We start from the raw sequence: 11,468 nt of genomic DNA on the forward strand, positions 1-11,468 counted from the left end.
CTCGAATGCAGACACTCTCAGTCGCATGTATTGAAAGGCGGTTGTACAGACGCTATAAAGCCTTGAGAGATTTCTAGCCATTCTAGTGTTTTAGTGCTTTCTTGATGTCTTGTTTGGTGGGTCAGCCGCGCTCGGACGGCAGAATTTGATGACAGTGAGATTAATTAGGGTGATCTTTACTTGGCGAATTTCCGGGCGGGGTGAATGCTTGCTGATTTCTGTTGTGTGACGTTTTGTGATTCCGTGATTCATGCGCTGCTTGCATGTTTGAGAGGTGAAAAAGTAGCAGCGCCGATTCTGGGGCCTGGAAGACAGCAGCGAGCCATCGGCTTTCGGCAGAGCGGTTGCAGACCCCTCAACCTCAAGACCGTTTACCCGTCGGCGGAGGAGCTGTTGTATCCCTGCGGGCGTCCGGCTTCATCACCAAGTATCGGCGATCGGCGAGATGGACCGGTCACACCTGGCGCCCTCGTTTTCCCGAGGCATGAAAGAAAGGAACTGCCTCGGCTGCCCCGACAGAACTGGCAGCGCCGGGAAGTCTACTCATCTGGCGTAGTTTTGAACGTCCCGGACAAAGGACGCTCCTACAGCCTCGAGCTACCTGGGGGCAGCAAGACAACGAGAAAGAAAACGGTCTGGTGCAAGAGCGCGCGCAAGAGCGTGGTGTTTTTATCTTTTGCTGGAACTCGCAACCTCGATGAACGCTGCTGACGATCAGCCGCCTAACCTGTACATAGGATGTAATTAAATCTGTACATACTGTACAGTTCGTTACCGCTGATCGGCTCCCAGTCTCCTGCCCCACTCCCGCTCCCGTGCCTGGCATGAGTCGACACACCACCAACCAGGGTCAAACGCTCGGTCCCAACATAGGCTATCAGAGGTAACACCTCCCACGAATACATTTTGGCTGCGGTTTACGAGATATGATTCAATCCACTTGGTTATCTTGGTATTATTGAGGATGTTGCTATTATTCTTTGTCGCTGAGGTTGGCTCTGACGCCGTCTCCAAGTGTCCGTCGGAGAGCAGTCCTTCCCCTTGCTCAGCGACAATCCTGACATTAGACACCGACCTGCAAAAAGTCGAAGTGTATTTTTTTTCCTCCAGCTCCAACAATTCACGTCTCTTGCTGAACATTTTGCTCGAGGGCGTGCTTGATATCTGCACCAGGAACAGGATTGTTCTGGACTTTGAGTGATGCACTGGATGTCGTGTCAACGTCCCGTTCCAAACCACTGTAGTCGTTCGTGGTACAGTACTTTATATATAGGCAGTGCCACTGCCGAAACGTCGACGGACGTCAGGCCCCTTCTTATTTTTATCCATTTTTTATTTTCAATTCTTTATATTATTTTTCATTTAACAATTTATTTTTGTAAGTTCTTGTGTGTTAACTTTGACTTTTACTCCGTCCTGTTTAGGAGTTTCTTTCCCGCGTAATTAGCGTTCTTGTGCCTAGTCTTCATTATTCCCGTAAACTAATACACCTTTTTTTCGGCACTTCACCCTTTTTTCTTGCGTGACTTTTTTCGCCATTAAATTAGAATTTTATTCTTTGCATCCTACGGCTGCTGTGTCTGCGCACATCACTTTTGCCCATATATCAACGGAAGCATTTGTCAACATTCGTCACTGTTTATATATATATTATTTTTTTTCCTGGCATGGATCTTGGCTTTTTTTATTTTGTGCTTTTTGAGCCAGGTATCTCTTTCTGTTACCGTCGGACAGTTCGTGTATTCGAGCGATTGTCAGTGCCTTCAATAAGTTAATAGTCGAGTTCAGTTGCAGCTTTTTTTATATGTTCCTGTCTTGCAGGCCTACCACCAAGCGGTCTTTGATAATTTTTCTTAGTTCACCAGAGTAATTATAAAACAGGAATAACTAAATAAACCGACCAACTTAGATAAGCATCTCAACAAAAAAATATTTTTAGAGTAAGTATTGAAGGCCCTGCAATCCTATTTAAGCGTCTTTTGCGGTTTCCACATCTCTTGTGGTTCGGACAACCCGGCAAGCACGGATAGAGTAACCAAATATCGGTGCGTCATATTCTAACCGGACGACGTGGAAGCCTCGATCCTCCACGTACGGAGGCGCCCTATGGTGCCGAACGCGCGCGCGGCATGTGACGACATCGCGACGTTGTTGGTCCTGGCCAGCTCCTGCCTTACGACAGCTCGTAGCTGCTAAAAGCTTTTTTTAGTTGAAATACAAAATATAAGTGGCGCGAACCGTTTCAATTATTTATGAAAGTAGTTGTGAAATACAAAATATAAGTGGCGCGAACCGTTTCAATCATTTATGAAAGTAGTTGTGAAGTACAAATATAAGTGGCAGCGGTAGTGCCGTAGTCATAGAGCCGTCTTTTTAATCACATTTCAGAATACATTTTTCCCTAGTCAATTGTAACGAGGTTCCTCATCTGACACGAAGCGTTGTCCACAAACCCGTATTTGGGGTACGAAGCTTTTCTTTCGGGATTATAGAGTCAACATGTAGAGCGAAAGTCCCATGCATTTGGCCGCGACGGAACGGCGAGGCATAGACGCGTGGACATAACGGCGGCCCTATGTTGGCGGTCCCGATGAACCCATTTTGGTTGCGACGCCTTAGTATGCACAAAGAAACAGCAAAACATATATAATTTCTGTACCATGCTATTTTCTTTTTTACTTTGAAGAAATACACCTGAATCGCGCGTTGACAAAATTAAATAAAGTTTACAAACGCTCGAGCAACTTGAACTTTTCAATGCAAAGCTAACACGCCTAAACCAGCCTATTTAAGCATGCCCTCCAGTAATGAAATCCCGTGTCACTGAAGGGTGACTTGACACCTTCGGTCACTCTTTGGGTTCAAGACTTCAATCCACGAAGTTCCTTCAGCGTGGCACAACGGTGCTCCGGCATACCTTGAGTTAAGCAAGCGTGATGTTATCAGCTCCACTCAATATCGGTGACCTAAATTTTGGTCCCAAATCGTTGCTTCGCCTGTTATGGCTTATCTGTGTACAACCTTTGTTTGGTATGGGTTACCAGTTCTCCTAAAAAATGGTGCAATGTCCATCGCGTCTGCACTTTATCCCAGCCTGTGTTTCGCCCTGGTAGCCAAAAAAATTAGGTGAGCTTTTGTCGGTGAGCTGTTGTCCGGTGAGATTTTGTCCGATTACCTAGTGAGCTCGTGCACAAATAGAAACTCAGTGCGACGTCAATTCCTTTCTCATGGAAACGCGGTTAATTAATCGTAACTTCTTTTACTCGCCTTGCAATTTCTTTACATCTCTTTTAAGCATCTCTGATTGTTCTTCCCCACCATTGCAATCCCGTCGCTTTTGCTTTATGTGACATAGCGCCCCTGAATACGTGATCTTTCAGGATTTTCTTGATAAAATTGATACCTGAACGTTAAGCCGGGGCCACACTGCTCATAAATCCTACAAAGGACGATCTGCATAGAGATTCGAACGCGAGTCACCGCGAGGTCCGTGCTTCGAATGCTGCAGGGCAATGAGTTGAAGGAGGAACATGGCACGCGGTATTCGAAACACGGATCTCGCGGTGACTCGATCGTGTCTGTCAGACTGTCTTTTGTATGAGGTGTAAGGGGTGTGACCCGGGTTTCAATTTAGAATTCTATGTCGTGCCTTTGAATCAAAAAGGAGCCATTCCGTCTCCTCATTTGTTTTGTATCCAAACGTTTGCTTAGTAGACTTTTTCTTTGCAAATCACCTAGATCGGTCGCACACATAATTCGGAGTGCACAGAATGTGTAGTATGTGTGATAGGCTTAGCTGCCCTCGTAGGAGTATTTTGCACTTTTGTTTGGCCACCCCAGACACCACACATCAAGCGTACTCCGAATTTATCCGTGGGATCATGGTAAGTTTATTTTTCTTCTGTTGGCAGGGGTGCAGAAAAAACTTCGAGCTTCTGCCTCTTGCCTTTCACTGTGAGGGCGTATTAAGTCGGAAGTAGTAGTACGCGACGAAATGAAGCTCCTGACCTTGCCGCGTGAAGCCACTGCGCCAGTCAGCCTAGAGGGGAGTGAAGAGGCTTCTATTCAAACAGAGCTTGTGCCCGGGCCCTATTGGGCAAGCACATAGAAGACAAAGATGTTGAGACAATTTAGGGGTCCCGTGTATTATAGCGAAGGCTAGAGCAGGAGTTCATAGCACTGCAAGAGGATCCGGCTGCACGAGAGCTCATGCAGCGGGATTACGTTGTTTCGCTTTTCCAGACTTCACTCTGCCGTGACAATCGCTCGCTCGCTCGCTCAAAATGTGTTTAAAAAAACAAAACAAAAAAAGAAAACAGGTTTTTAGGTCACGGTGGAACAAACACATTTTTCTTTCACCGAGCTCCACGCCAGACTCGTCAAACCAAACAGGTCTCCAAACAGGAAGGAGCGAAAACAGGGCGCGCCATCTATCGGTTTTCTTTCCAACGAATTCCCGCGACGACGAAGGAGCCAGGCGTGCACTGATCGCTCTAATCCCCATCCCCGTTCTCGGCCCTTACGCTTCCCTTAGCCTTGCCGCCGTGCGCGGCCTTCCCCCCTCTTTCGGCCTCGACACCCCTCCCGGCCTTTTCGCAGTCGTCGGCCTAGCCCCCGCACTCGGCAGTTCCGGCTCGCTCGGTCCTAATCCACGCTCGGCCCTTCCGCGGGGGTCGCCCCAGTGGGAAGGCTGAGACGCTAAGCGTAACACTCGAGGGGAGAGAGAGCAGAGAGAGAGAGAGAGAGAGAGAGAAAGACGAGACAGCGAGGACCAAGTCGCACACCTTTTAGAGCAAAGGAAAAAACCTCAATAAAAAAATAGTGTTGCTACAGGCCCAAAACATGGATTGAAGAGCTCACATGAGAACGAACGCTACACTGTTACGCGTTTCGCTTCGACCGCACAGGGCAGCGACATATTTGGGATCGCGACTGCTGCGCCGCTACTCGGTTCTGAAACGAAGCTTGGGAGTTTCGGTACTCTGGGAACATTCATTGACTCTAGGCAATACAGTATCGTCTGTGCTTCCTGATACAGTATTTAAGGCCCGAGAAGTGACATTTCTGAATCGTAGCTACCACCGTTGCGACGGCTCTCCACTAAACAAAATGGCGGCACCCAGTGCGGAGCCTCGATGCGCCATTCCGGCTCTGAGTAGAGTATCGACACGCCATTTCCAGTTTGGGTATGAATTGTCGATTTTATTTAGTGGCTCTAGGCTGATCAAATAACAGCCGACGCATATTTTGCGAATGCACGAGCAACCTGCGCATGTTCAGAATTTGTGTCGACTGCTTTCGGAACCAAAACAGCCGGCTTGGAATTCGCGTCCGCAGCTAGGTGGCATTTTTCTGCGGAAAGTTTTTTTTTCGTAGAACGGAGTACTCAAGGGTTCGAAAAACCAGTGCTATACAGCTTGTACTCAATTTTTGACTATCATTTTTGCAGGCGCTGCCGCATGGCCGGTGTCCCAGACGGGTTTGTTGCCCTCTATGACAAGGCATCAACCCTGACAGACGTGCTGGGCTGTTTTCCGCTCACGGAAATCCAGAGGCAGAGGTGTGACCAGCGTCAAGAATTGACGAACAACTTTATTCTTACTGCCAGACGAAGTGCCATCGGTGAAGATTCGACCGTTGGGGCTCTGGAACAATACGTTGACTTTTGCAAGGCTGCGGAACGCCTTCTGGGAACGCAGAAATCGGATGTGTTTTGTCTCCAGTGGTACAGACACGGCTGTTTTGGAAACCTGCTTTTTCTGAGAGAAAATTTCCGCGAACTGTACGCTTTATTGGGACCGCATCATACCCTCTCTGTTCTTTGCCACTACGTGATCTTCGAGCAAATCGAGCCCGGCACATACGTTCAATGGACCGGAGATCCAGCAACGGTTGTGGCTTTTGCTCGGTGGAAACAGCTTCGTGGGAAACCTTGCGCACCCCCGACCAAGAAGGCTCGTCCGGAAACCACCGCGGGAGGATCTCATCTTCCCACAGGGATCTCACTGTCAAATCTACATGGCCTGAAGAGAAACGTCCGGAAAAGTGCCAAAGCGCGAAGCAAATCAAACGATAATCATTTGAAAATTGGACTGTGGCCGATGCTGTACGTCACCAATCCTCGGAAGCTCCAAAGCAAGTTCCTTCTTGGTCAGCCTGGAAACCTGAAGAACGCTCGCAAACTTGCACTCAAGGTTCTCCCCCCGGATCTGTGCAGCTCCGAAGTTGCTGGTGAGGCGTCTTTGATACGAGCGCTCAGGCAGTTCCTGAAGAACCACAGGTCCTGTAGCTACCATCGTCTCCTGGACGAACACTGTCCCCGGCAAGTTGAGAGCTACGATTGCTCACAAATATCTAGCGTGACCGAAGCACACGAGTCGTCGACACCAAGCTGCGATTCCTCACTGAAGACAGTATCAGACTTGAGCGAAGCGCACGAGTCTTCGAAGTCCGTGACGGCGTTTTTGCACGCGGTCTTGCGGCGGTTGCTGCCAACGGAGCTTTTGGGCACGAGGTCAAACCTGAGGCACCTCATCAGGAATATTGCAGCAGTCGCTTCTGCTCTCAAGGGGGAGGTCTTTGACGTGGTAGAGCTTGCTGTCGGCATAAAGGTCAACCACGTGCCTTGGTTGGCTCGCGTAGCTGATCCTGATGTGCGCTCCAAAATCTTGCATCTCTTTGTGGCCTGGTGCGTGAGGCTGGCTTTGACGATCGTTGCTTGCAACTTCTATGTTACAGATTCTAGAAAAAGCAAGCGGATCGTATTTTTTTACAAAAGAACCATCTGGAATGCAATATCGAGGATTTGGATCGACGAAGCCGAGATGCTGAGCAATGAGGTAATCGACAGTCCCAGAGTCCAAGGATTCGGGCGTCTGCTCCCGAAGGGCACTGGAGGCTTGCGGCTGCTCGTGACAGTCAAGGAATCCAGGGAACGACAGAATAAGATCAGAACGCTTAAGGTGTTTCTGAACTCGCTCATGGTGAAGACCGGTTTGGATATCTACGCCCAGTGGAAGAAGTTCGTACGAGACTGGAAGAACATGGGCCGACCTCCAATATACTTTGTGAAAACGGACATCGAAAACTTCTTTCACTCCATCGACCACAAAGTGGCACTCGAGCTGTTGAATCGCGCTTTCGATAGGAACGAGAAGGAAAGACGAATCGTTTCCTTCACGCTCATCAAGGTTGACAGCCGTCACGGCTTCATGAAGGGCTGGGTTCAGCGCTTTGCGAGCGACATCGTGAACATACAAGCCGTGCCACGAAATTCAGCAGTACCTTCCAACGGCAAGATAAGTCTTCTGGTGCCCAAACTCTGCCTCCTGCCGAGTGTGACGGCCCTTAAACAACTGCTCTGCGATTACCTGGGACACTTCCAGGTTCACCTGAACGGAAAACAATTTCTTGTAACGCGGGGCATCGTCCAAGGAGGCATGCTCTCCTGCCAGATCGCAGACGTGTACCTCGCCGCCATGCGTGACAAGCACTTGTCCTCTTTCGGCAGGGCACCGGGAGAGCTCCTGCTTCGCTCGATGGACGACTTCCTCTTCGTCACTCCGAGCGAAACCGAGGCGGCCTCGTTCATGGACAGCTTTGTGCAGGGCTTTCCGGACTTCAAGCTCCGAGTCAACTTCGCCAAGATCGAAACTAACCTCAAGGTGGACAGGATTCCTGTGGTTTTGCCGCAAAACAGCGTACACTTCTGCGGCTTCGTCTTCGACACTGCCACCCTAGAGGTCTCCGAAGAACACGAAGACGCCGTCCGTCCGCTGACCAGGCGCAGCAGAAGCTCCGAAGCTGGCCTTATGCCGTACCTGGAGCACTGGCAGATCCAGCTGCGGCCGCTGATTCTGGACTCTACCATCAACTCGAGGAATCGCGTGCTTGCAACGTTGTTCGGCAAGGTGCTTGTCTTCGCCGACCGATTCTTCTTCACCGTGGACGGGATGCGGTACGTCAACGGACCGTACGTGGCGGAAGTTTTCTGCGGGGCTCTGGACTGCCTTTTGATGAGGCTGTTCCGCTGTGCAACGACTAACGGATTCGAGCTGTGTTTCTCTGTGGGCGAGTTGCGGCTAGTGTTTTGGGAGGTGGTCCTCCGGAAGGCGGGTGGAAGAAACAGGGCAGTTAGAGCGGCGTTGAGGACGACGCTCACCGATGTCCGGAAGAAGGTTCCAGCATCAAGTGCGGAGTTCTTGGTTGACTTTGTGGTACGTGAATTTAGTTTACGTGAAAGCCGCCGTGTTGGAAGTAACGCGAAAGAGGCAACTGCAAGACTTGGCGGAAGCGTGTTAGCGTAATACTCTAAGCGAGTAATGAACTCGCACTTTGACAAATGGCAAACGGGGTTTCAGCGTTCTAGTTTTTCGGTTGCGGGATGTTTTTGGTTAGATAATAGAAGAATGCACTTTTTGGAGTCATTGCGTCGAAATTTGTTTTTGACCCTTACGGACCGGTATTTTCATGTGCAAGTGTAGAAAGTGATATTCCGTGCCACTGTTTATTTGTGCGTGTTTATTAAATGGCATTAGAATAGTGGCTGCGTGGAATCATCCTGAAAAATAGTTTTTCGAGTACCTTTCACTTAATACTTTCTTTTTACTCATTACGATAGTCTGCCACTATAAACCGATTAGGTAATGTTTTCGGGTTAGAAATGTTTCAGCCAACCTTTCACAGCTGTTAATGTCAGGGTTGGTAGTATTATTAATAGTTAGGCCACGTGTCAGGGCGGTTGAGCTGATTAAAATAAAATAAATGTGAACACGAAACTAATAAGGTGCACGTGCCTTGCCGAGGCGCGGTATGCACGTGCGCCGTTCTTCCGTCCCACGAGGCAGGCGAGGCCGTAGCTTCGCGCCTCTGCCACACGGGGGCAGGAGCGATTGGAAACAAACGAAACAGGAAATCTAGAAAGATGTCCAAATCAAGTGTTTCTTCGGAACGCAATAAAATGCTTCACCTGCCTTAGATTTTTCTAAAATTAATTGATTTAGTAGTTTCCCAGAATACTCAGCAAGTTTATAATTAAACCAGTCTACCTCCACAAATTAAAAAAAAAAGATGAATTAATTCTAGGCAGTTATTTGCCGTATTTTTTTTTTAGGGGAATAGTAGGCTATTTTCACGCGCGGGGACGTAGCCAAGTCGGGATGAGATAAGGCTCCATCCACGCATAAGTTCACGTGACTTATAAGGACACAATTTGTTTTATGTACATAATATGCTTTCTTATAAATAAATATAGGAAAAAAAAAGTAAAGAGTTCATATTTTATTGCTGTTTTAAATTTAATATGTCAGGTGACCTTTAGACAATTTATCAAGTTTACCGTTATCTTACTCTAATAGCAAATATCGTGCGTCATAAAAATAGTATCGATAGATATCTTTATAGCTCTGTTGTCTAGGAGTCACAAACACGCGTGGGCGGCGTGCGTGCCATCCGTGCGTGCGGGCGTGCAGCCATGTGGTGCGGGTGCGGCCTCCGGGGACTTCATGTGTGCATCGCTGCCGAGGCGAGGCGGTGACGCTTCGTCGTGCATGTGGGTGGCTTTGTTAGAGGCGTTTTAGTTTTGAGCTTATGTGCATCGAAGGGCAGGAACGCAAGTAGCAATTTCCGCCAAGCGCAAGACAAAACAGTGGGAGGCAGGACCTGAAGTTGATTTCTGCGTAGACGGAGAGAAGACGGGAGAACTGGCTCCGCCCACGGAGGAAGTGACGTAGTGCGTGCATGGAGCCTTCTCTCCTGCGGCTTGGCTACGTTTCCACGCGGGGATCTAGACGCTTTTTTTTTTATTCCCTGACGTTTGCCGTGGCTGGCAGTTTGTTCTCGGAAGTGTTTCTAATCTTTTTAACCACCCTTGTTAGGGGTCTTTAAAAGTTTGCTGTAACACCTAGTATAATTAGGTTATCCGTGTTTTCAAATAAATCCGATAAATACCGGGGGAAAATAAACACTCGCCGGTGAAAACTGCGGCAATTCGGATCTATCCGAAAAACTCCTAATTTAAAAGTAAAAAAAAAAAAAAAAAAAAAAAAGACATGGTATTTTATGAATGAAGTTTGTCAGAGCACAAGGCTAGTGGTTCTGAGTAAACACCAATTCAGTTTTTTTTAAAATTAATTTTATGACTATTGACAAAAAGATGTTTCCCGTTTATCTGGTCGATATTCGTTCAGTACGGTGCGCAGATGTACTCCTGAACCTCGACAAAAGTCACTGTTGGGTCATTCCATGTGAAACGTCCCAGACGTTGCGCTCGACCACCTCCGATTTCTAAAAAAAAATTCATGGGCTTCGGCCACAATGTCAGTAACCATACCCTAAAATAGTTTTGACGAAAAAAATTTTTTGATGACGTGAGCGCGATTTTAGTTTTTGAAAACAGCGTGAAACTAGGCATCACTCCATAATTTACGAAAAATCAGCTTTTTTATGAAACACCCAACAATATTTTTTTCTTAAATTTCCACGGTTGTCGGCTTATAATGTGGTTGCGTTTGTGCAGTTTTGTTTATTTTAAATATTTTTTACAAATACATAATTTTATTCAAAAATAAACATTTATGTCATTTTATTAAAAAATATATAATTGCTCCCGGGACCCAAAATAACTTTTTACTGGCTGCCCTTTAGGTATATAACCTATAAAAAATATTTTAAACCGCTCAATTAAACATCTTGCAGTAAAAAAAAATCCTGAAGTTACCAAAAAGTGCGTTTTGACGCATAAAGAGCCGTTCATTCCACCCTGAGGTGGTCCAAGTGAAAATACAAAATATGGTGGGTTTGGAAGAACGATTGATCGTCTTTTGATTCTGAAAGTTTAATCGGAGTAATTTTCGTTTAAAGCGAGAAAACAATTTTTTAAGTTGAACTTTCGCACCACTACCTGGCGTCGCTTCTTAACGCCTCTTCGCCGCACAGCACGCCACCTGCGACGATAGCCGAAGCGATTAGGTCCAAAGAAACAACGGAGCTTGCTGCCCGCTTCCCCACGTACCTCTTTTCTGGCTGTAAGGGAAGAAACGGCGGGTATCGTGTACTAATCGGGGGTGCCGCCAGTGCGTCGCCATAGCAGGCCGGCTTTGCCCTTTGTACCCGAAGGCGGCTCCTCACCCTCCGAAACCCTACGCCTAATCGACGGGCGGCATCAGCTGACTTGGACGTCTGAAACGCGTTAATATCGCTGCGAAATCTAGCCGTCACGCACTCTGCGGTGAAAAGCGGAACTATGATCCGGTTCGCGCTTAGTTGGACCGCAGTGAAGGCTACAGGCGCGTGATCAAAGTCTGAAACGCGCTGATTCGGTGTGTTAACTCAGATGCTTGAAGCATCGTCGCAAGCCAAGAGTTCACTTGTAGCATTATTTTCGGTCCATATTGTCAGTGCGGGAATCTTTACATGACCCATTGGAAATATTGAATAAACAAAGGCACCTGTCCGCACTATTGACACTG

The 11,468-nt window shown here is 47.6% G+C and overlaps 1 protein-coding gene across 1 annotated transcript in view; it reads left to right on the forward strand.

Annotated features, from left to right (window-relative positions):
* LOC115310542 (telomerase reverse transcriptase-like) overlaps positions 1 to 8,906 on the forward strand; it is a 50,380-nt gene extending 41,474 nt beyond the window's left edge. The window contains exon 2 of the mRNA XM_029968945.4: positions 5,450 to 8,906. Within this exon, the coding sequence (XP_029824805.3) occupies positions 5,460 to 8,306 (2,847 nt within the window). The 5' untranslated portion in view covers positions 5,450 to 5,459 and the 3' untranslated portion in view covers positions 8,307 to 8,906. The remainder of the gene's footprint in view (positions 1 to 5,449) is intronic.
* Positions 8,907 to 11,468: the final 2,562 nt, after the last annotated feature.

Source organism: Ixodes scapularis, unplaced genomic scaffold (assembly GCF_016920785.2).
Source record: "Ixodes scapularis isolate PalLabHiFi unplaced genomic scaffold, ASM1692078v2 ptg001212l_1___fragment_1__unscaffolded, whole genome shotgun sequence".
In the NCBI taxonomy this organism is placed as follows: domain Eukaryota; kingdom Metazoa; phylum Arthropoda; class Arachnida; order Ixodida; family Ixodidae; genus Ixodes; species Ixodes scapularis.